The sequence below is a fragment of the Anolis sagrei genome, chromosome 6, assembly GCF_037176765.1.
Source record: "Anolis sagrei isolate rAnoSag1 chromosome 6, rAnoSag1.mat, whole genome shotgun sequence".
NCBI lineage: Eukaryota > Metazoa > Chordata > Lepidosauria > Squamata > Dactyloidae > Anolis > Anolis sagrei.
This window is the reverse complement of record NC_090026.1, coordinates 32,096,491-32,123,001: the sequence shown is the minus strand read 5'-3', so window position 1 is coordinate 32,123,001 and position 26,511 is coordinate 32,096,491. Positions and strand designations below refer to the sequence as shown.

General features: G+C 42.1%; 1 protein-coding gene across 1 annotated transcript in view; it reads left to right on the top strand.

The window, feature by feature from the left end:
• The window catches only part of NGFR (nerve growth factor receptor), a 72,036-nt gene that overhangs the window by 31,012 nt on the left and 14,513 nt on the right, over positions 1–26,511 (top strand). Inside the window, exon 3 of the mRNA XM_060780841.2 lies at positions 21,687–22,046. Within this exon, the coding sequence (XP_060636824.2) occupies positions 21,687–22,046 (360 nt within the window). The remainder of the gene's footprint in view (positions 1–21,686; positions 22,047–26,511) is intronic.

Below are 26,511 nucleotides of genomic sequence, written 5' to 3'. Positions count from 1 at the left end.
AACCTCAGCAGAGAATGGCAGCAGAGATACTGGGTATCGAATACCAAGCTGATAATCTGACCTTGGAAGAGTTGCTGTATTGGCATTTGGCAGGGCAGAGGAAAAAGGAAGGAGAAGCAATTCTGCTTTTATTTTAAGGAAACCTGCAAACTTTGGAATTGCAAGCGCATATCAACGCTTTGGATCCAATGGACTGTTTATGCAGGTCTGTGGCAATTTATCTGGATCTTGTGTGCGATATATCCTGCAATCCATTTTTCTATAATTATTTCTTCTATACGCAGATACGCTGGCAGAAACGTATGCTCCACACACGCACACACAAAGAATGAAAGATGGCAGCAGCCACAGGGGGATTTCAGTTGAAAGCTGACTCCGGATAGGGGGAAATCAATAAAGAGAACTCAGCAAAGAGCCCAGAGAGACAAAAACCAACTTTCAGATGAGTCAGTTCCCAAAATACCAAACCAAGGCTGAAACATAATAATCAGGACAGAGTGCCTGAACATAACCCCAGTATCTTGTCCTTTTTTTTCCTGTGCCAGCTTCCTTTACATTTTGGGATTTACTAGCACTAAAGTTAGCACTCCAGGGGTTAGGTTTCCTATGCTTTCTATTATGTTGCCTTATACACAAACCTTGCTATGTCCCAGATTCACACCTTTAATCTTTTCTGCAATCCAAGACAGTTCTTTTTTTAAAAAAAATCTGTTTGTGTTCATATTTTTATTTGATATTTTTATTGGGAGGTGGTTTAAAGCTTCAATTATAATGTTTTATATGTATGTTATTGCCCAGGGCACTAATTTTAAGAGTAGAGGTAGCAAATATATTTAACAACAAAATAAATATGCATCACAGAAACAGCATATTTGATGTTTCAGAAGCATATCATAATGTTGAGATTAATTTCACAATTCAGCACCAGATCAGTTGCACAACTTCAGCGCTTTCCAGTAGCTTCTTCCTGCACAGTATTCTCAGCCAACTGCTCCTACAGCCTGCAGTAACTCTGGAACTCATTTACAGACACTTGAGCACATGCCCGGCCATTGTCAGTTTTACTATTGTTTTCCCCCAGTCTAGATGACATTACAAACTTACCACAGCATACAGTTATATCTTGTCTTAGCAGACAGGTTCTTTTAATCAATTACATAGAGCCTTCGACGAACAGCATCACAGCACAAGGAGAAAGTATACACTCTGCATGACTTCCTTATATACAATTCTATACAATTACACATAGCAATCTCTGATTAACTCAGACCCAGGATTACATCATTCACAATCACCTGGACTAGGCCAGAACACATTCCCCAAATGATTCCCTATATACAGTTAATGCATGACTTAGCATTTCCAATAGAAGCCTAATAGCAGTGCATGACTCAGCTATATTACATTACAATACATTGTAAAACCTGACACATAAGCATCAACCTACTATAACTTCAGATCCTCCAGGTGGGTTGGATTGCAACTCTCATCAGGTTCAGCTAGGATGGTTCATAGTCAGGGATGGTGGGGTTTTTAGTCTGGAGAGCACTAGATTGGACAATGCTGGCATACATTATTTCAAGCCTTTGACAACGAAAGGCCAAAGTATTTTGGGAAATATGGCTATGTTCTAGAAGCATTCTCTTCTGACATTTCACCTGCATCTATTGCAGGCATCCTTAGAGGTTGTGAGGTCTGTTGGAAACTAAGAAATGTGAGTTTATATATCTGTGGAACAGACAAGAGTTCTCTCTCCTACCCTGGATATAAGCCCACATTTCCAAGTTTCCAACAGACCCCCACAACCTCTGAGGATGCCTGCCATAGATGCAGGCGAAATGTCAGGAGATAATGCTTCTAGAATTTGGCCATATAGTCCAAAAAACCTACAACAACCCAGTAATTCCAGCCATGGAAGCCTTCAACAATATTTTGGGAAACTAGAACTGAAAGGAGAGTGCCTTGTCTAATATTGTATGGTGAGGCGTTGGTATGAGGTCAGATTTGAACTGAAAGCATGCTGGTTCATAGATTATATACTAAACAACTCCCTCCCCTTCATTTGCCTGATCAAGAGAATCTTCATCTCTTTGTTTTAATGTCTGTCAGAAGACTGCAAGGTTTCTCCCATCTCTCAGCATTTCCATCCCACAATAGCCTGGTGGTACATCCCTGCATAGAGGAAGCTGCTGAGCTTTTCTCCGAATCTACTTTCAGTCTTACAGCTTATAGTATATTATTGCATCTGCTCAAGGTTCTATGGGAATTTGTTTAAGGCTGACCTTTTGCCAGGAAAATAGTTGCACATCTGGACGGCTTATTGGAATGGCTATAAAGAGGAGCAGCTGTGAAACCAAGGATGCAGCTATACTGTAGAATTAATTCAGTTTAACACCACTTTAATGGCTGTAGCTCTGTCCTATGGAATTTTGGGATTTGTAGTTTGGTGAGGCATCAGCACTCTCCAGCAAATAAGATTAAAGACCTTGAATGACAACTCCCATGATTCCACAGCATTGAGCCATAGCAATTGAAGCACCGTTGAGCTGCATTCATTCTACAGTGTACACCTCAAGAGTGGATTTTCCATCCATGTGGTAATGGATCTACAATTGCCTTGACATAGGTCAATTTGATATTGATCTGTCCCTGTGATATTGAAGCTTCATGACCAGAGATTGGGAAAGGTTTTCGATTACAAGTACTTGATTCTTGGTCATGTTGGGTGGGAGTTGTAGTCCAAAAAAAGAAACTTTTTCAAGTTCAGGACTATAACACCTCTCACCCTTTTATATAGTGCTAAACTAAAACGCAGGTAATTTCTTATGCCCTCATTGAACAGATGAAACCCACATGGAGGAACAAGAGCAGCTACTGGATTGGGATTATAATTGATAATGAATGAGACCACCTGCACTACTCAAACCACACATACCTCATTCTGTGCTAAAGTTAATGAGATTGACATGGACGTCTGGCTTCTGTTCTGGGGAAACATTTCCTTCTACTAAGCCCAACCTTAGAGTCTAAGATGTTATTGGAGGAGACGTTTCCTTTCTCATCTGGGATATCTATTTGGGAAGATGCACTGCTTCCTAGGAGCAGATTTACGATTCGTCTACCACATTGAAACTACCACAGTCTGGGATGTGCATCTGAATCTGTCAAGCTGCCTGTGGGTGGTTGTGGGGATAAACACATATGTTCTTGCTTTGTGCTACTTTGCATAAATCTGACCTCAGTGAGACTTCCTTCTAGTGAATCTGTGCTGCTCCCAAGATGCCCTCAATACTGGTTTGGTAAACTGGAGTCTTTGGCTTGGATGATCATTGCCAGAAAAGAATGTTGTCTTAAAAGGAATTCAAACCACCATCAATCCTTTGTATATAGTCAAAACCATAAAGGAGAAAATGAGATGAGCACAGAAAGTAAAAGGAAATGTCAATTGTCCCAATGAAAACTTCTAAAATACACAGTCAGGCAAAAACTTCAATTGGGACATAATGATGGTGAGGCTGAAAAGAACAATCTTTCAGGGTTTTTTCTAAGGGGCAAAGCAGAAGAGGTAATTGAGTCTATTCTATTATTTATAGTCACATATAGATCAATCCTAGCTCTGTCTAATCTGATATAAGCTTCCACCGAATTCTGCTACATCGACCACGTTGGTGCATCAAGGTCCCATCTGTACTACCATATATTGCAGTTTGAAATTGCATTATATGGGCATTGTAGAAGCATACAATGAGGTTCAATATGAGGCCTAAATTACAGCTTTAGGATGTATCTATGGGTGCATCTTCACCAGTGGTTCCTAACCTGTGGTCCATGGACCACCAGTGGTTCGCAATAACAAAAATATGGTCCACGGCTTCACCATTACTACACCATTGCCTCGAAACAATGCAGTGACTGGTCTCGCGAAACCCCGTATAGGGCCGAGGCAATGAGAATGTCGGGAGGGGAGAGGCTGACTACCCATAAAAGATTGCTCTTACCACATCAGCTCTAGATTATTAAATATGGTTTTCTGTGGGCAAGCAGATGGAGACTACGGGATGGCATATTTCTGTATCACAAACTAGAGCTGATGTGGTCTATCCAGTGCAATTTTCCAAATCAGCACCCCAAATAACCAAACCAAATCTAAAGTTGACCAAAAAACTGCTTTGTAACCCTTTTGGTACTAATATTGGAGAGTGGTCCCTGATCAAAAAAAGGTTGGGAACGATTGATCAATTGTAGATTTAATACAGTTTGACACCACTTTAACCACCATTGCTCAATGCTATGGAATCGGTAGAGTTTACAAGGCTTTTAAACCTTCTCTGCCAAAGAATTCTGATCCTATACCAAAATAAAACTCCCAGGATTTCATGCCATTGAGCCATGTCAATTAAAATGGTGTCAACCTGCATTAATTCTACAGTCTAAGTGAACCTGTTGTTCACCAGATTTCCATTTTTGTTGTTACTTCTAAAATATATATCTTTAGATTGTTTAAAATGGTATAAATGTATTGAAAATCCAGTCAGTTTGCAAAGAAATTGTGAGAGAAGACACTATAAGTAAAATGAAAAGGTCATGTTTGCAGAAAGGAGAAGGGAAATGGCCAAAAAGAGAAAAGAAACAGCTGGAAAAATCTAGAGAAAAGGGGAACTTGGACATAGTTTTTTTTGGGGTTATTTTTTTTTTTTTGCTAAAAATAGTGGTGCACCGGACATAACTGTTTTGCAATTTTGCTTAAAATTGTGCAATACCTAGGTTTTTATTGGCTGCCAATAGTGGTTGAATTGCAAATTTCTTGGTGTTTTTTATTTGATTTTTTCTTGTCTGTATATTTGGGTATCTTGTTCGGGGTGTGGGGTGGGAGAGAGACTACTTTTGGTACATTATTTCAGTAAAAGTGCGGGGGCTCCTAAAACTTGTCTGATTGGATGTAATTTGACAAAATGCACATGAGAAATAATTAACGGCTATCTATATTCAAAGACATAAACATGTTAATCTGTAAGAATATAAAAGAGAACTTCAGTTCAGATACACCCTAAGAGACTGAGGCTGTATCTGAACTGTAGAATTAATGCAGTTTGACACCACTTTAAATGCCATGGCTCAATGCAATGGGGTGCAACTAGTGGATGAGTTATCACATGGATGACAAATCCACTCTGGGGGTGCATGTATACTGAAGAATGAATGCAATATGACACCACTTTAACTGCCATGGCTCAATGCTATGGAGTCAAGGGAGTTGTAGTTTTACAAGATATTTAGCCTTAGATCATGACTCTGTGTTTTTTATGTGGTTTTTAATCTGCTTAATAGATTGTTATGAGTTATAATTGTTTATATGCTTAGATTGTTTATATTATTATGAGATGTGTTTTATTGTTTACCCGTGCGGCATTGAATTTTTGCCAAATTTGTAAGCTGCCTTGAGTCTCCTCTTGGGTTGGGAAAGGTGGGGTAGAAATGAGGTAAATAATAAATAATAATAATTCTCAGCCAAAGAGAGCTGGTTCCCACCAAATATCACTCTTTGTGACGATGAGGAAGATCTTGTACAAAAATAATGCAAACTCAGTCACTCATTGTCGAAGGCTTTCATGGTTGGAATCACTGGGTTGCTATAAGTTTTTCAGGTTGTATGGCCATGTTCCAGAAGCATTCTCTCCTGATATTTTGCCTGCATCTATGGCAGGCATCCTCATAGAGGCATTCTCTCCTGATGTTTTGCCTGCATCTATGGCAGGCATCCTCAGAGGTTGTGAGGTCTGAGACCTCACAACCTCTGAGGATGCCTGCCATAGATGCAGGCAAAACATCAGGAGAGAATGCCTCTGAAACATGGCCATACACCCCCCCCCCCCAAAAAAAATCCTCACAGCAACTCAGTCATTGATGTTTTAACAGTTGTAGAGTAAACAAACCATTTGAAGGTCATCTACACTGGGCTAATTAGCCCAGTGCAAATCTGGCCTGAAGCAGCCTTGGACCCAGTATATATATGCTGTATTTGGGGATGCTGTCCAGATGAGTCAGGACCACATCTGCCCTAGTGATCCATCACCTCACCAATTTTGTCACTGTCTCTGCTCCCAACTGACCTTGAAGTTCTGTCCAAGTGCTGGCCACCCCAGTAGTCTTTCCTGATATCGGAAATGGGGGTCCACATAACCACCAAGAAAGGGAATGATCTCTTTTCCTTCTTCCTTGTTGCACAGACTCCACATTCAGAGGTTTCTGTGGTCACCTTTGCTAATGTCAGAAAAAAGCACTTGCACAGCCAGCAAGAAGAAGGGGAGATCAATCCCCTTCTCATTGCTGGCCATGTGGACACTCAATTCTGACATCAGCAGAGGCAACTGTGGTGGTAAGGCTCTTGGAAAGAACTTCACGGCCAGCTAGGAGCAGCAGTGAGGGTAAAATGGTTGAGGCGAGAGATTAGCAGGGCAGATGTGATCCCAACCCATCTGGACAATGTCCCTGGCTACATTCTATATGTGTTGGATCCAGAGGCGATAATGGTAGCCAAGCACTCAGACAGAACTCCAAAGCCGGCCAAGAGCAGCAACGGTGGTGACAGAGGCACAATCCATCCCTTTTCCTTCACTGATCAGTACAAGAAAATAGGGATGGCAGCAATGCCCATCTGGACAGTGGATCTGATGAACTTGGATTCAATTCAGCTGTCCAGGCTGCCTTGAAGTCCAAGGATACGCTGCAGTTTCAAGAAAACTCCAGAGTACCTTCTGCCTTGGCCAAACATGGGCAAAATCAGTTTCAAGCAAAAAATCTGGGATACTTACTGGAAGGTGCTGTGCGTCATGAAGACTGCCATCAATCAATTCACAGTAAATATAGATTTTTGGAGCAATGTCGAGAAGCCCTTGGTCAACCCTCAAAGGTTTAGAAAAGACCCGAACTCGAACCGGATGCCTGAGTCAGGGAAATTTCCTGGCAGCAGAGTAAAATATTTACTTGAAACTAAAGTCTCTCACTTGCAACATGCCTGGACTTAGGATACAAATCTTCCAAAAGGCAAATGACACATTTTTAATTGCAGTCATAGCAGGTTATCTGCGTCCTAAAATGCATTCAACTTAACCACAGGCAAGTTTGAAAAAATAAAATGTAAGATGTTCATGGTAGTAAAAGCCAATTAAGTGGCTGTCTGCTGCCAAGATGATTAAATTCATGAAGCTGGGCACCTGAAGAAGTCTCTGCATGAAACAGGTTATTACCTAGAACCCTGTTGTTTACTTGCATACTTTTGCCTGTTCACTTAATGTATTTACATATTTATGCTTGCTGTACAGCATTATCTATTTATATACTTCTGTCAGCCTATGTTGCTGTAAAGCATCGAGCACCTGCACATTTTTCTCCGCTTATAGTGTTTAGAATATTGGTTGCCTTGCTTGCTGTGTGTAATTAGCAATTTAAGCATTTTACATTGACCACACTGGGTTGGGCACTTTTATTATTTTTTAATATAGTAGAAACCTGTGTCCTTCTTTTGAATACATCTATTGCATTTTTCAATGCTTTATTTAAGAGTGAATATAATTAGTAAAGCTATCTATAATTTAATGTCCTCTTAACCCATCACTGAATGACTCTGTACTGTAGTTCTTCATATTGACTCAGGCAATTATGTACATATTGGACTCTACAATTAGGCTCATAGCCTTTTAAAAATATACAGGCTTCTCTCACATATCTGACTAGAGCATTGTCAGAAAGTGGAATCATTGAAAAATGGAACCCAAGTCCTTTTAGCTTCTTACCTCCTTTCAGCTTGATTTGCAAACAGAATGCATGCATGTGAGTTGTCCAAAGTGAGTCTCCAAAGGCAAGTAGAACTGATAGAAACTTATTACTTCAAAACTTGCAAATTACAGACATGTGCCATTGATTTGATGAGGGCTCCACAATTTCTGTAGTCAAGATTTGGGAACATGCACATGCAAGCAGACCCAAGTGAACCTCCGTCGGCAAGAAGAAATTATCCTTCATCAAATTAATTGAAGTTGTCTGTAGTTTGTCAGCCTTGAAACAGTAGAATGTCAAAAAGGGAGTAAACAAAAAGTTGTATAAGAACAACAACTGCTTCTCTCTATGGATTGAAGCAAGAAACAACAATTTGAACTACAACACATGACATCAGTTAAAAACAAATAGATGACTTAAAATGCATGACATCAGCTAAAAGAACATATAAAACCAGTAAATGTTAAAACAATCAATCCATAATTTAAAAATTCATAATTATTTGGGTAGATCTGCCAGAAGAGTCTGGTCTTTAATTCTGTTTTGAATTCACATAGCATATCCAGCTGTTGAATCTTTTAAAATCAAATCTATTGAAGCAATATATGCAGACATGATCAAATTACTTACTTACTTACTTACTTACTTAGGCGATCCCTCATAGCTCGAGGATGATTGTCTTCCAGATATGGTGTCTAGGCAGTGGGTACGTAATTGGCTGTGGAGCCCTATTCTTGATCCGCACATTCTCCTGCAGTGAGAACATCGGTTTCCAGATAGAAGGCGGTCCTGGTCATGGTTGGCTTGATGTGCCCTCCTCTTGACACGTTTCTCCATTTCGCTCTCCATTTGTACCTCTTTGAACTCTGCAGCACTGCTGGTCACAGCTGACCTCCAGTTAGAGCACTCAAGGGCCAGGGCTTCCCAGTTCTCAGTGTCTGTGCCACAGTTTTTGAGGTTGGCTTTAAACCCATCTTTAAATCTCTTTTCCTGTCCACCAACATTCCATTTTCTGTTCTTGAGTTCAAAGTAGAGTCACTTGGAGATGGTGATCAGGCATTCAGACAACATGGCCAGTCCAGTGGAGTTGATGGCAGAGGAGCATCGCTTCAGTGCTGGTGGTCTTTGCTTCTTCCAGCATGCTGACATTTGTCTGCCTGTCTTCCCAAGAGATTTGCAGGATTTTTCAGAGGCAGAGCTGATGGAATCATTCCAGGAGTTGCATATGATGTCTGTAGACAGTCCATGTTTCACAGGTGTATAACAGGGTTGGGACATGATCAAATGTTAGCTTAGCAACTACTACAACAGCAAATTCTGAACATATAAGAATACTATTCAAAGAAAGGAAGGAACGTAGTGATGCAACATACACCAAATCATAGTACTGGGCCATCTAGTTATATTGTTAGTAATTTCCAGGGGTCATTCTGGAGGACTTCTTAGAGAAGTATCTTCCCTAGGAATTTTCCAGGTCCTTCAGGATGAGGGTAGGTAAAGTTGAGGATATACAAGACTTGAACTGCATAACACGGCTTTCAGTGAACTATGTGAGAAGAACTGATTTCATTGAAAGATGCTGCACTTGAAATCACAAGGGTATTTATACTGGGAAGTGCCAAAAATAAAGAAATAAAGGACACTTTAGAAATGAGGGACTAGATGAAGCAGGCTGTGGAATAATAGACTAGCACTTTAGTTCCCAACCTGGGGGTGTGCCTGATGCTTGGCATTGCTCCACTGATGGTGAGGAAAGGATTAACTATTTATCTTTCTCCCCATAACATCCATCATCATACAGAGTTTGGCTAGGTTTGCCATCTGCAGAACTCATCTCTTACCCCAGACTGCTCCTGACAGAGTACCCATGCAGCCCATCCATTTACTTTCTCTAACACAGTGCCTTCTCCCATCTCTGTACCAGTCTAATGGCCAACTTATCAATAATTCAGTTTGATGTAAGGATTTACCCATGTTAATGGCAGAGATTTGCTCTTGCACGTGAGCTGAAGATGGATGTAAAGCCATGGTTATAGTTATGAAAGACCCGCAGAACTATCTTAAGGAGGTGGGAGAAATGGCAAGTTGCAGAGGGGGGATAGAAAAGGATAATATATTCCAGCCCACTATGTAGCTGGAAAATTGAATAGGAACTTTCAAGTGAATTGTGATTTCTATGTCAGTAGTCCATGTTTTAGCCCAAATTTCAGCAGATTTTCCCAAGGTGCTAAAGTAGAGTGGATACCTCTTACAAGACTAAAACCTTGACCAGATTCACTGGCTTATTTACACTGTCTTATTTACTCACCTGAAGCATTGAATGCTTGCCTTTTTATATGTGTGAGTCCCTTCAGGGAGAGAGGGTGATCTAGAAATAAAGATGATGATGATGATGATGATGATGATGATTATTATTATTATTATTTGAAACACAACAAGATGAGTCCACAGCAAACAAGGTCACTTTGCTGGCTGTTGTATTGGATTACACATCGGACACTTCCCAAGTGTCTAGGACTGTGTGATGTATCGGCGAATAATGCGTGCAGATCCCAGTAAGGTGGCCTTTTGCAGCTGGAAGATGGTAATGTTGTCAGCACCAATTGAGTTTAAGGGCAGGCCAAGATCTTTAGGCACTGCACTTAAACACAATCGGCATTGACAAAATGACCATCTGCCAGCTTCAAAAGGCCACCTTACTGGGATCTGCAGGCCAAGGTCTTTAGTGTGCCGATCACCACTGGGACCACCTTTACTGGCTTGTGGAAGAGTCTTTGCAGTTCGATCTTTAAATCCTCATATTGTGTCAGCTTTTCCAGTTGTTTCTCTTCAATCCTACTGTCATCTGGGATTGCAACATCGACAATCCATACCTTGATGATGATGATGATGATGATGATGATTATTATTATTATTATTATGTGACTCTATTTCATTTCGTCCTTTCCCGGGTTGTTCACTATGGCCTATTTTTACAGCTACCTTTGCATTGACATTCACACCTCTGTCCATTGGTAATCTTGTGGTGAGACCTACCATTATAGAAACAGGGGAAAGACTGGAAAGCACTTTGCCCATGGCCACATTGATGCATCTATACTGTAGAATTACTGCAGTTTGATATCACTTTAGCTGCTATTGCTTGCTGCTATAACTTTTCGGAGTTGTAGTTTTACAAAGTCTCTGCCAAAGGATGCTAGTGCCTCACCAAACCCCAGCTCACAGAACTCCACAGCTTTGAGCCATGGCAATTAAAATGGTGTCAAACTGTGATGGCTTAATCTTATGTAGATGCACCCACGATCTCTTGATAAATCAAGAACTGACAAGTCAATACAGTATTGGAATGAGGGAAGAACATTTTAATATTAAGAACCAGAAACCGGTATTTGGCACACATTTTTAGACATTTATCCAGCTAGATCTCTTAATTAGGCAGCAATACCTAATGAACTCTGTTTGCGTCAGATTTTCATCTTGTCACCAGTGTTGTCTCTTGATGTTTTGCAGTGAAACAAGCTCTTCCTCTTTAAGCATTTTGAAGTATGTGACAAGTAGCTGTCAGCATACGTATTTACAGAAAGAGATAAATGACAGGTGAGAGAGAATAAAAAGAGAGATGAGTTTAACAGCAGCAGGAGAGAAGTCTGGCAAAGAGGAAATAGCTGTAGCCAAGGTGATCAAAGCACATCAATGTTTTTTGGGTTTTTTTTTAAAGCAAGGGGCATGAAGATGATGAAAACAAAAATAAAAAAAAATCATGTTGGAGGAAGGAAGCCTGAGATTTGATAGAGAGGCTCTAGATCAGCCTTCCGCAAATTGTTTTCCTACATATATGTTAAACTACAATTCCTATCATTCCTGGAAAAGTCGTATCAACTGCAGAGGGTGATAGGCACATCAGGTGAGTGCTGATGTGCCTATAATGTAATGTTAGTAGACAGGAAAAGAGATTTAAAGATGGGCTTAAAGTCAATCTTAAAAACTTGAGCGCTCTAACTGGAGGTCAGCTGTGACCAGCAATGCTGCAGATTTCAAAGAGGCACTAATGGAGGGCAAAAGGGAGAAATGTGCCAAGAGGAAAGTGCATCAAGCCAGCCCTGACCAGGATCGCCTTCCACCTGGAAACCATCGCCTTCCACCTGGAAACCAATGTCCTCACTGCGGGATACCATGCAGATCAAGAATAAGGCTCGACAGCAGTGGTTCTCAACCTGTGGGTCCCCAGGTGTTTTGGCCTACAACTCCCAGAAAGCCCAGCTAGTTTACCAGCTGTTAGGATTTCTGGGAGTTGAAGGCCAAAACATCTGGGGACCCACAGGTTGAGAACCACTGCTCTACAGCCACCTACAGACCCATCGGCAAGAAACTACATTACGAGGCTACGAGGGATCGCCTAAGTTGCTTCAGCAGGATTGGGCTAATATAAGTTGAACTCTAAACTGTGGCAGGTCCAAGAGGCCTTATATTATTTTACCAAATAATGAAAGTATTCTAATAAGGTTTTAAAACTTGAAATTTAGTTTTGATTGATTGATTTGCCAAATAACTAGCATGATACTAATAAGGATGTAAAACTCAAATTTTAGTACAGGTAGAGAGCGTATAGGATCAGAAATATTCCTTATTTTGGATTTTATTTAAATTTTGGAATATCTGCATATACATAATGAGATATCCTGGAGATGGGACCCAAGATTCAACACAATATGAATGTATGTTTCATATTTTAACTAACTGTGTGTATGAAACAAAGTTGGTGTGCAGGTACAACTGTACCAGGAGCTCCAATTTTGTTTGCTTTGCATTGAATGTTTGTTGTAGTCTTAAGTTTCAGGGACTCTGCAGATAGGTGGCTTCTTTTGGCTGCAATCATAGGGCAAGCCACCTGTCAATTATAGTTAGGTTCCCTGGTCCTGCCCCCTTTTTGAGTTTTAGAGGGAAAAGGAGCCATTTTGAGTTCAGTCCACACAGAGAAGCTTTTCATGCAGGACATAATACCAAGAGCTCCTGTAGAAAGCTTCATCTTCTATGGCTTGGCCGGGGAGATATACAGCCCACAGCTTGGCCGGGGTTATACAGCCCTACAGTTCCTTTGCTGAAGGACTTCAGTCAGCCATCACGGAAACCTGAGTTCTTTTTCCCCTGGAAGTCTACAAAGCTCTGCTTGGTAAGGGTCACTCGCGGAAGCCAGAAGCAGTTGGTACCGGGTGCAGGGGCTCCATGCCAACAGAGGCAAAGACAGACTGCCCAGATTAGAAGTTAAGGATTTCCCCATTAGTTACAGTTTATGAAGATAGTGCCTGTTCCCTGTGGACAAGATTGAGAGAAAGCCAATAGACTGTTAAGAAAGCCTTAAAGTACCTGTTTGTTTTCATTAATAAAGAACTTTGTTGAACCTTTGAGCAATCTAGAGACTCAGTTTTAAGAAAATTCAAAGGCCTTTAATCTGAGGTAGCCCTGGCGTCCTGATGGGCACACAGAATTTATGTCCTGTCTACAGTCTTATGCACAGGCCCAGCGTGCGACAGCACAGTAGGTGTACATTGACCCACCAGAAAGCTTCCCCTAGCCAAGCCCAGTCAACAGCCTCTCATACATTTTATCTGTCTGACATAAATGCAAACCATGAAACCCTTTAATTATTTTTTTGTAATTTCCTTTAATTGACTTTAATTACTCTTTTGAGACGTAGGGGGAAGTTTAAATTCTATAAAGGCAAGTGAAGACTTCTCAGCTTGAGAAAACATATGAGATAACAAGCTCTTAAATAAAAACTTTTCTTGTCTTTGGATGGGGCCCAATGGAGCAGCATCTTAGGCTGAGGTGGAGGAGAAGGCACAAACTACAGTCTGTCCACACATTACACATTGAGTTTCATCTATGTGGTTGATTGTGCCATCAAGCAGGGAGCTTTGAAATGGTTGAACAGAAGCTCTCTGAAGCTTTAGGTGGTCTTACTGCCTATTACAGGGAAAACCAGCTGATTCCTAATCCATATCAAATACAGACAAGCATCTCGAGCTCTGAGGATCACCAGGGAAGAAATCTCACTGGAGCATTGCACCAAACCAAAACACATGGGAGTTACCTTGGACTGTGCTCTGACTGTGCTCTGAATTACAAGAAGCACTGCTTGGCTATCAAACAAAAAGTGGGTGCTAGAAATAATAATGTATGAAAGCTGACTGGCACAACCTGGAGATCACAACCAGATACAGAGAAGACATCTGTCTTTGTGCTTTGCCTCAATACTGCTGAATACACATGCCCAGTGTGCAACACATCTCCCCATGTTAAAACAGTGGATGTGGCTCTTAATGAGACATGTTGCATTATCACAAGATGTCTATGCTCACACCACTGGAGAAATTATACTGTTTTGCTATATTGCACCACCTGACATCTGTCGGGAAGTAGCAGCCAATAATGAAAGGACCAAGGCAGTGATATCTTTGGCCCATCCTCTGTTCGGATATCAGCGAGCACACTAAGACCTTAAATCAAGAAATAGTTTCCTAAGATCTACTTAGAAAGATCTAAGAGATGCTTGCAGGAACACCTCAGCAAGTGAGAGTCCAAAAGTGGCAGGCTAAAATCCAGAACCTCAATCCATGGCTGTCATCGGATGAGAGACTCCCTCCTGGGCACACAGAAGACTGGGCAATGTGGAAGGTGTTGAACAAACTGCACTCTGACACAACGAGATGCAGAGCCAATCTTAAGAAATGGGACTACAAAGTGGAGTCCACAACATGTGGGTGTGGAGAAGAGCAAACCACAGACCACTTAGTGCAATGCAGTCTGAGCCCTGCCACATGCACGATGGAGGAACTTCTCACAGTGACACCAGAGGCACCCCAAGTGGCCAGCTTCTGGTCAAAGGACATTTAGTACCATGCCAAGTTTTTAACTTTGTTTCTGTTTTTAAATACATTATAACTGTACCCTCAATTCGCTTCTGACATGATAAACAAATAAAAACAATTCTAGTACTTTGATTTTGCTCTAAATGTCTTTGCAAGATACCAAACCATCAAGCTGCTCCTGTTCCAATTCAGGTATCATTTTGTATCAAACATTGATGGAGATAGGTATTATGAAATCATTGGGTCTCCATAAGTTAATAAGAGATTTGAAAGCACATACACTTTTTTGACTCCTGCCAGATCTATCGGAATGCTTTGCCTTTTATGGCTTGAATCCTGTTTCGTGGTGTGAATTATCTATTATTCTGTTGAATAATTTATGGCACTTCCTAAAATTAACTTCACGGGAATTCTATCTGCTTTTCTGCAAAGGGCTAGTTTGGCTGGTTGTTTGTTTAGGCAGAGGCTTCCCTTGCTTAATGGAGCATGAATCCACATGAGAGAATTGGAGGAATTTTCAGAGCATGGAAATGTTACTGTTTAGGACCACAAGTCCTAGATTTCCCCAGAGACTCTGAGGAACTGTGAGAGCTTTTAGTTTAAAGAGTAATACTTCCAAGTTCCATACATGGCTCACTTTCTATCAGCCTCCCTCAATATTCCCTTCAATTTGTGGGTGAAACAAAAGGGCAGTGAAATATCTACTCTCCAGCCAGCCTTTCACATTTGTTGAGTTTAGAGACTCCATGAAAGTGAAAAGCCACAAATAAAGAAAATGCTATTTTTTAATCCAAGAAAATGCACCTATAGGAGTTTCTAGGTTTTCTCACATTACTCTATATTAGGTTTGTCCATTTTGGGTGAATTGTTATCTGTTTCTGCTTGGCTGATACCAGAAGCCCCCCATATCCGTTTTCCAGTGCCTCCCAAAAATGGGTGAGCTGCAGAATGGGCGTTTTCGATCCGCATCCTAAAAAAGCAGCTCTTTTTGGCCCATTGGTAGCTATGGGGAACTTACGAGGTTCCTCTTTCCCTGGAGCCTGGGTGTCGGAAACAGGGTTAAGAAAGCACTCTGTCCAGCCCATTATGGGGAGGGACTTCCCTAGGCTCCCCTTCCATATCCTTCATTAAGTCCCCAGTGGTGCAGTGGGTTAAACCTTTGTGCCAGCCGGACTGAAGACTGACAGGACACAGGTTCCAATTCGAGGGGAGTGCAGATGAGCTCCTTCTGTCAGCTCCAGCTCCCCATGCGGAGACATGAGAGAAGCCTCCCACAAGGATGGTAAAACATCAAAACATCTGGGAAAAATCCCCTGGGAACCATATATGTTGGGCTGATTGGGGTAAATTGTAGGGGCAATAAGGAAATATGATGATACTCAGTTTTATCCTATTTTATCATATTTATTTACTGTATTGTTATAAGCGTCTTATTTTAACTTACTGCATAGAGTGCAATCAAGTCTTATCAAGCCTTGTTGCTTGGTTTGTTATTGTGATGTGGCCTAAAGGCTAATTAATCAAATTATTATTACCTGGGCAACTGTCCCATCCGTATGTAATAATATGATTGGCCCTGCTTGATTCTTTAGCTGGAAAGAACACACAAAGCATATGAAGTTCTTCCAACGTGAAGCCCTTTTCCCCAAAGTGCTGAAACCTTTCATAACATTTTTCTCAGTCCTCGAGTCTCCTAATATTTCAAAAAATGCCCCCTTCTAGTTAACCTTTGCTTTTCTCCCTGCAATTTAGACTTATTACTGCTTTCCCTAGAGTTCCATGGGGCACGGAGGGTGGGTTGAGGGTGGCGGCAGGGGCAGCGCTGGAGAGGGCTGTGACAAAGGCCAGGGTCTCATTGATAGTGACAGCAAAGGGCAAGTTTAAATGAGAGCGCCGGCATGTTTTGATGGAGGCAATCTGGGGAGCGACTTTTTTGCATCCTGCCATTCATAAGGAAAGTAGCTATTTCCCAAGAATGTCCTCCAGAGAATCATACAGCTAATTAAAGATTAATGTGCTGTGCTGGGCGGGAGACGGGTGGAGCTGGGCGGCTCTGAAAGCGGGTGGAGGAAATCAATGGTGGATTAGAGTTAATATCACCAGCCCCCCCCCCCCCCAGAGAAAGGTTCAAGTCCTCACCTGATGCAGGAGGGGAAACCAGGAAATGAAGGAAGGAAAAAAGGGAAGGAAGGAGGAAAGCTTGACTTGGCAAAAAACCAGTGTGAAACCTCTTATATATTTGTTACTGGAAATTGCTTAGTAATAGGCGAGGCTTCTCTGCACCTTTCCCAGAGCTATTTATTTGTGGGAGAATGTTTGCTTATGCATGAATGTGTGGAAGCACGCTGAATATGCACAAGTGAAACTTTTTGTGTGGCATGGATGCAGAAAAGTTGCCGTTCTAGAGGAAAGGATCGGGTGACACTTTCCAAATGTTAGGAAGAACTTTCTGACTGTGGGAGTTGTTCAGAAGTGGAACTCTCTGCTCCGGAGAATGGTGGAGGCTCCTTCTTTGGAGGCTTTTAAGCAGAGGCTGGATGGCCATCTGTCAGGGTGCTTTGAATGCAAATTTCCTGCTTCTTGGCAGGGGGTTGGATTGGATGGCCCACAATGTCTCTTCCAACTCTATGATTCTGTGATTTTTGGTTACTGAAGAAATGCAGCTATTTTCATAATTAATTTTTTTTTCCTGATGGTATGGGTGTCCACTTGTTACTATGGGAGGCATGAGGTAAGAACACAAAAAAACCCATACATTTGCCATAACATTTCATTTTATTGTACCTCATTTTCATGGGTCTAAGAAGAATGGATGGTCCCAGCTAAATTAGTTCACTTCATCAATAGGTAGGTAGCAAGTGAAAATATATGCAAATCCAATTGATTGAAGGGATATAGTAGAGGTAAAGGTTTCCCCTAACATGAAGTCTAGTCATGTCGGACTCTGGGGAGTGGCACTTATCTCCATTTCTAAGCTGAAGAACCAGTGTTGTCTGTAGACACCTCCAAGGTCATGTGGCCAGCATGACTGTATGGAGTGCCGTGACCTTCCTGCAGAAGTGGTACCTATTATTTTACTCACATTCAAACTGCTAGGTTGGCAGAACCTGGGGCTAATAGCAGGAGCTCACCCCACTCTCTGGATTCAAACCACTAAACTTTCATTCGGCAAGTTCAGCAGCTCAGCTGTGAAAACTTTTAACAGAATTAAAGGATCCATCTCTAAATGTCTTTTTTATGCTCACCATCAGATTTCTGACAGTGAAGGAACCACAGCTGTTCCACTGTACAGAAAGTACTCCTGAGGATGAATCATCTGCTTTAATTACGTCTCTTTAATGACTCGATATCAATGGATATTAATGTTCCTGACAGCAAAAATGCCCAAGGACTACTAGTTTTTATTTAATGAAAATAGCAATTGTATTCCTGCAACAGTCTGGGGAGCGGGGAACACTTCTCCATTCAATATTTCTGGGAAATGAAAACAAAGAGGATTCCAAGGTGGAGAATGGTTTGAGATAGGGAACAGGAAGACCAATTTGTATTCAGGATTTAATTCCCTACAGAGATTAGTTGAAACCAAGGAAGCAGGAATGAAGAGGAGGGTCAACAGAAAGTCAGAATTTTGGCATCACTGTTGAGTATTTATATTGGACATCATCACCATCATCCTTTCCCTTCGCTAATGGATGGAAAACAGATGAACTGAATGCTTCCCCAAATATGGCTTCCCCCTCATCCTGGTCTATTGTGAAGCAGTAACAGCAGAAATGTGTGATGGCCATATCAATATGTGTGTGTGTGTGTGTGTTTCCTTACAGTGTTTATAGTGCAGAATTTGGAAGTTGTGCGGCTTTTTGAAACTACAATTCCAGAAATTCCTCACATAGCATAGAAAATGGGGGTGCTAACTCGGTGGTTCTAGGTGTTGCAGCCCCCAAAATGTGAGTGTTCCAAGATCTGTGACAGTACTCAGCATGTCTCACAAAAATAAATAAAACAATATGAAATCCAGCGAATGCAAACATGTCACTATCACTGGTTCCCAACCTTTAGTCCTCCAGTTGTTTTGGACTTCAAGTCCCAGAAATCCCAGCCAGCTTACCAGCTGTTAGGAATTGTGGGAGCTGAAGTCCAGAACACCTGGTGAACCAAAGGTAGAGCAGTGACCAAACTTTTTTCCCCAAACCCTGTGAACATTCCAGTAATAGCCCCTTCATGAGAAGAATAGTAGGGGTGAGAGTTAACCTCCCTCAGTTCCCAAAAATGGGGTTCACCTGTGAAAAGTCAGATGCCCTCTCCTCAGGAAGTGAAAGAGAGGGAGAAGTCATCAGTGCCCATGTCATGGGAACCTCCCAAAGATGGGGCCAACCTCACTTCCTGAGTACAGGGCTCACACAGCAGCCCAAATTTGGGAGGCAAGCATGGAAGTACAAGTCTGCAAATAATCAAAACTGTGATAGAGGATTCTGGCCAACAACTGTAATTAGTTCTTTTTAACAAATAAATTCCCAAAGTCCTGGAGAAACCTACACACCAGTGGTTCCTAACCATTTTTTGACCAGGGACCACTTTAACCAGGGACGACTCTCCAACATTAGTACCAAAAGGGTTATGAATCTGTTTTTGGTCAACTTTACATTCAGTTTGGTTATTTGGGGTGTTGATTCAGAAAACTGTATTGGATAAACCACATCAGCTCTAGTTTGAGATACAGAACCTATGCGATCCAGTAGTCACCATCTGCTTGCCTACTGAAAACCGTACTTAATAATCTATTGTTGAAAGGAGATTCCACCTGAATATTAGGAAGCATGTTTTCTGCTGCCCTGGAGACTAGGATGCGGAATAATGGCTTCAAACTACAAGAAGGGAGATTCTGCTTGATCTTCCTAACTTTGAGAGCCATTCAGCAGTGGAATGTGGTGGAGGCTCTTTCTTTGGAAGCTTTTATACAGAGGATGGGTGGCCATCTGTCAGGGGTGGTTTGAATGCAATTTTCCTGCTTCTTGGTGGGGGGTTGGACTGGATGGCCCATGAGGTCTCTTCCAACTATGATTCTATGATGAGGTCTATGTGTGCAATTTTCTAATGTGTAATTTTCTGAATCAGCACCTCAAATAACCCTTGGAACAGACCTAAAATGAAGACACCAAGGAATCCCCACTTCCAAACACCACTTGCAATGACTCCACTCAGGGGGAGGGAGGACGAGGAGAAGTAGCAGTCAGGAGGCTTGTTGTTGCACCTTTCGTGGGTAGTCAGCACCTCCCCTCCCAACATCCCATTGCCACGGGACTATAAGGGGGTTTCGCAAGACCAGTCACTCTCATTGCAACGGGGTAGTAACAGTGAGACCATGGACCATATTTTAGTTCTTAGGAACCATTGGTGGTCCATGGACCACAGGCTGGGCACCACTGCTATACACGGAGCCTCCAAAATGTCAGTCTTCAAGAAAGTTCCAAGAAGTGCACTTTATATATGGCACCTTGCATGAAGAGAAGGGAGAATTCTTCCTGCTTCAGTTTCAGGTTTGTGCCATGAAAAGCATGCAGCACAGACGTTTTCCATATCACTCTAAAGGGTTTAGAAATGGCTCCTTTCCCAGCCTCCTTCGTTCTAGTACACACCAAATAAGAGATCTTCTGTGCCCTGTTTTCTACATAGACAGGCTCACTGGTGCCAAAGCTAAATCGAAATAAACTGTTTTAACCTGAAGTCAGCCTGTGCGCATAGCTTCTTCCGCTGGTTTAACTCCCCATTAAATCATAATATATTGCCTCTTTAGGCATTGCAGTGCACTTTATAGTACTCAGTGGTGTGTGATTCATCCTATGAGATCTTTGTGAAGGAGTCAGGTCAATTTTATTGTTACGAGCAGATTATAACTGCACAGCAATGAATAGCCAGTGAATTTTGCCTTCAGGCATCGTTATGCAAACTTTAAACAGGCCTATTCCCTCTTCCATTTCAGGAGTCACATAGCATTGCTTAATTTGGGGAGGAAATGAGGGTGGGAAAAATAAGGACCACATAATTAGGGAGTGGATATATTGCAGCCTTTGCTTTCCTGAAAGGACCCTACAGACAAAGACTTGGCAGGCCTTTTTGGAAACTCATAGGTGCAATAGAATCTGTTTTTCTATTTCTACTCACCTGGCAGAAAATCCCATTGAACATAGTGAGACTTATTGCTGTGGAGACAGACAGGAGATTGCACTATTTGCTTTTTATATCCACATATGAAGTGTTTTCCTTGTGTTCTAGACCAGCCTTCCCCAACCTGGTGCTTTCCACATATGTCCTACAATGGGAATTGCAGTCCAGCATTTCTGGAGGGCAGAAGGTTGTTTTGTGACTTAACTGAGGGTTTTTTTTCTGACCTGCAACTTCCTGTTTCAACTAGCTGAGGATTTTGACTGGTTCAGTTTTTCATAAGAATTTTCCAGATCACAGATTTTTAATGGATTTATTGATTGATTTGATTTGTTGTTGCACTTATTAAACAGACCTAAATTCAGGACAGTAAATAAAGAGCGACACACAAAAGACAGGGAAATTCCAGACAAGAATAAATCAGGGCCAGCTAACACCTCCCAACAAAGGATCCCCCAGGTGGCACCCAGCCAGGCTTTGAAGCTGCAAGGCCATTGGATGCTAATCAATGTAGCCAGTTGCAGCATTCACACTTGCCTCAAGCAGACAAGAGTTCTTTCTCTCACACTGGACATTTCACTGATATATAAACCTTGCCTGCCTAGTTTCCAATAGATCTCACAACCTCTGAGGATGCCTGTCATAGATGTGGGTGAAACATCAGGAGAGAATGCCTCTGGAACATGGTCATTCAGCCCAGAAAACTCACAGCAACTCATTACCTTTTGTACTATAACTTCAACAATTGCAACACTCCATAGGGGATTATAGTAATAAAGAGCTCACCATTCCAGGCTTTGCGATTGATGCACAGAAATCAGTGCACAATTAACTTTTTGCAGGACTATGAATGACTTCTGTTCTTCTCATATGTTGCAGGTATTAGCTATTCTGACACAGTGAGTGCCACAGAGGCATGCAAGCCCTGTAAGGAATGCATTGACCTGGAGAGCATGTTGGTGCCTTGCGTGGAGTCAGACAACACGGTCTGCAAATGTATCTACGGCTACTATCGGGACAAAAAGACCAATCAATGCCAAGAGTGCCAAATCTGCGAGGTGGGCTACGGCCTCATGTACCCTTGCGGGGATAATCAGAACACCATGTGTGAGAAATGTCCCTTGGGGACTTACTCCGATGAGGCTAACCATGTGGACCCCTGTTTTCCTTGCACGGTGTGCGAAGAGGATGAGATCACAATCAAGGAGTGCACGGCAACATCTGATGCTAGATGTAGAGGTAATAATTACAACAGTAACCTGCCTATTTTGGCTGCTGAAGGGGAAGGATTTGTTATGGCAGCAGTCTGTGAGGGGGCTAACATTGAAAAATATAAAATATGCCAGGGACTGGTAGCTTTATTTCTTGTAAACTTATGTGGGCCAGCAGCCAATGGTTCTGGAGTACCACTGGTCCACAGGCTACCATTTTTATCAGTAATAAATTATTGAAAATTATAATGTTTTCCATAGTTCGCAGAGCAATGAAAGGTTGGTGGGATAGTGTTTCCAAAGTTTGGGTCCTTTTGGAAGGACAAACCATAGTTTATTGGGGTATATCATACAAAAATTTACAAATGGAGCATAGTTGAAGTGACAGTCTGGAAGCCGAAGAGTCCAGGTATAATGTGATTTTGCTCCACAACGTACCAAACAACTGCTGTTAAATGATGGGCAGTTTTAAAAGAAAGCAATGTGTCACCACTATTTGTGGGAGCCACAGTGACACAATGGGTTAAACCCTTGTGCTAGCTGACCTGAAGGTCGGCGGTTCAAATCCGTGAGACAGGGTGAGCTCCCTTCTGTCAGTACCAGCTTCCCATTCGGGGACATGAGAGAAGCCTCCCACAGGATGGTAACACATCCAGGCATCCTCTGCAGACTGCCAACTCTCTTACACCAGAAGCAACTTGTGGAGTTATCCCAAGTCGCTTCTGACATGATTAAAAAAAAAACCCTATTCGTAAGCTGTCATTGTTGTTTATCCATGTCCTTTAGTCTATTTCTGGTGCCATCTTGACCCAGCACTCTAAGATAGTTTCAGCCTTCAGTAAACTGTCTCTCCAAGTCTTGCTCTTTCGCTGTTTAAACACTCCAGTCCTCTCCCTGCTGTTTTTCTCACCAATAAACACCATACTTTCCAACATTTCACAGATTAAAACCAGATTACATGTAACCAGGTAAGATCAGAATTTGATCAAGATGACAAAAGTTAGTAAGGAAGAACAACAAATAACTTAGGAGAGGCTGCAGCAATTTGCTTTTGTACGAGCTTACTAGGAAGGAGATGATTCCAGTCGCTGCTCTCCCATTTCCTGGCTTATCTGAGTGCACAAAATTTTTGCACATTTGACCCAGCTTTCTGTAAGTGAAATAAACTAAGAACAAAGGAGAAAGAGATAAGATGAGAGAATAACTTGTAGGGTTGTGCTTTCAGGGTAAACCTTGTCCCGTTTTGTGTCCCGGCTTTCGTTGGGGGCCCCAATCTGTTTTTGTGGAGCCTCCCAAAATTGGGAGGGTTGTTTTTGGTTTGGGCCCCCAAAAAATCAGACCATTATGGGGTGGGCTTCTCACCCACTGGCTCCTCTTCCCGGTGTGCGCTTCTGTTTTTCTTACCTGGCACCTGCTGTTTCTATTCTAGAGTAAGAGGCGCTCGGATGTGGGCACTGGCAGGTATGCACTCTTTCCAAGCCTGGTTGCATGCCATGACACACATGCACTCTCCCTGGAAAGAGAATTAGTGTGCAGGCAGGCCCGGTAAGCTCATGCACCTGCCAGTGCCTGAAGCCAAGCGCATCTTTCTCTAGAGTAAAAGGAGCTCAGCTGCAGGCGTGCTCCAGGCCTACCTGCACGCCCCACCACACATGCACTCTCTTTCCAAGGCAAGGAGGCAAGTTCGGCTGCAAATGAACACAGACTTTCATGTTGAACAGATTTTTGTGCAGGGAGGGGGCTTCCCTTTTTGTGCTCCCGAAGAAATTGAAGATACAAAAGAAACGGTAGAAATGGTAGGAACAAATTCCACGCAAGACTCTAATAACTGGGATAATTTAAAGGGAACTGAAATAGAGGAATGACAAAATATTGAATGGGATTGTCCCTGCCAAATTGGCACAGTTGGAGAGTATGCAAGCACCAACACATTTAACATTCTGTCACATGCAGTTGATCATTTGCCATTTTAGAGCCTTTACCCCCTTGTGGAAGGGCTGTGGGCTCAGTTCACATTCTGGTCCTCAAAATACCTACATAGGCTCAGAAGTAGGCAGAGGGAGGAAGAGCCAAACTTGTTGTTTTTCTGTCTCACCCAGGAACAGAGTGCTGCCTGTTGGATCCTCTCACTGCCTCTTCAAAGTGTGCCCTTGTGTGGTGTCCATATCCGGCTTGCTGCAACCCTGCCCCTCACCCCTCATAAACTTGAGGGCCTCTCAACAATAGCAACCCTGTGTCTTTTGGTTCATAACTCCCATTTATTTCAACCTTGCTCTTGGCCTTTTACCATTGCCCTGCCTGAAGAACACAAAGAGTAGTTTCTATCTATCATATGTGTCTATCTATCAATCTAGACAGAATCGGGGAGAGAGTAAGAGAGAGGGTGGCAAATTTGGTAAGTTTTTCAATTTACAGAATAAAAGGATATCTTGAGATAAGGTCACACAAAACAAATGAATAATAATAAACATAAAGTTTTCCCCTGACATTAAGTCTAGTCTAGGCCAACTTTGGGGGGTGGTGCTCATCTCCATTTCTAATCCGAAGAGCCAGCATTGTCCATAGATGCCTCCAAGGTCATGTGGTTGGCATGACTGCATGGAATGCCATTACCTTCCTGCAGAAGTGGTACCTATTAATCTCACATTTGCATGTTTTCGAACTGCTAGATTGGGCTGGGGCTAACAGCGGGAGCTCATCCCGATCCCTGGATTTGAACCACCAACCTTTTGGTCAGCAAGTTCAGCAGCTCAATGGTTTAACCTGCTGCACCACCGAGGTCCTATAATAATAATAATAATAATTATTATTATTATTATTATTATTATTATTATTTATATCCTGCCACAAATCCCCAAAACGAATAAGAAGGTGTTTTCTTTTAAAAAATGTTACATCAGTATAAACATAACCATCACAGTTATTGAGTACCACCAGCAAGATGTTCCAGCATGTCCTAGCATAATGTTTCCCAGGCTATTTAATCTAAAGGACTGTCATTTAGTATTTTCCAATGTGCCAGTGACCAGGACCAGATTTGTACTCATTGGCTAAAAATGTTTCTTTCTTTACCCAAATTTCACCAGGAAAGAAAGATAATGGCTTGCTGGTCCAGTGACCATTGCTTCAGTAGCACTGTCCTGGAGTGATCATCTGTCTTGCTTACTAGACTAGTCCAATCCAAGACCAGTTTGAAAATAAGTCTAAGAATGAAGAGTAGGACAGACTTTGAAGCTGCATCTGGAGAAATCTGGGTTGCCTAATCAAAGTCTTCTTTCCCTAATGTGAATTGCCTCATGTTTCTAGCTAAATTGTAGTCCAACTTTTTAATTGGAATATGGACCTGGTGATGCAGCGGGTTAAACAGCTAAGCTGCTGAACTTGCTGATTGAAAGGTTGGTGATTTGAATCTGGGGAGCAGGGTGAGCTCCTGCTGTTAGCCCCAGCTTCTGTCAACCTGGCATTTTCAAAACATGTAAATGTGAATAGATCAATAGGCGCTGCTTTGGCGGGAATGTAACAATGCTCCATGCAATCATGCTAGTCACATGAACTTGGAGGTGCCTATGGACAATGCCAGCTCTTTGGACAATGCCAGCATTGAAATGGAGATGAGCACCACCCCCAGAGTTGGACACGACTAGACTTAATGTCAAGGGGAAACCTTTACCTTTACCTTTACCTTTACCTTTACCTTATAGGTAAAGGAAAAGGTAGTCCCCTGACATTAAGTCCAGTCATGTCTGACTCTGGGGCGTGGTGCTCATCTCCATTTCTAAGCCGAAGAGCCAGCGTTGTCCGTAGACACCTCCAAGGTCATGTGGCCGGCATGACTGCATGGAGCGCCGTTACCTTCCCGCCGGAGCGGTACCTATTGATCTACTCACATTTGCATGTTTTCGAACTGCTAGGTTGGCAGAAACCTTTACCTTATACACCTTAATTAATCTAATATAAAGTCTATGCAGAATTCTGCTCTCTTTTTTTTTTGAGTGGTGTAAGTGGCCTCTCTAGCATTTTACAAGTCAAAACATGGTACCACTATGTAATAGCCATGCTTTCTGTGGATGACTGGAGATGTAGTCCAAAATACCTGGAGGCTGTCAGGAAGAGTGATTTATGACTTCGGTTCACCGGGGAGTTGACAACTCAATGAATTCCCCCCAGCCAGCATTTTGTAATATGACAGTAATGTTTCTAAACTCTGGCGGAGGGAATTAATTGCTGTCTGTCTGTCTACCTACCTATCATCTATTGATCAGATTTCTCTATTGTCTCCCAGCCCACAAGGGCTTCACAATTTACGAACAAGGAAAAACAATACAAAGCTGAAACATTTTATCTCTAATCATGCTGCAGATTATGCTAATTCTGAAAATTCAACTATTAATTCATCCTTTGAGTGGATAAAGAAATCAGAGATACAAGCAAATTGTGTTGTTGTTTATTCGTTCAGTTGCTTCCAACTCTTTGTGACCTCATGGACCAGCCCA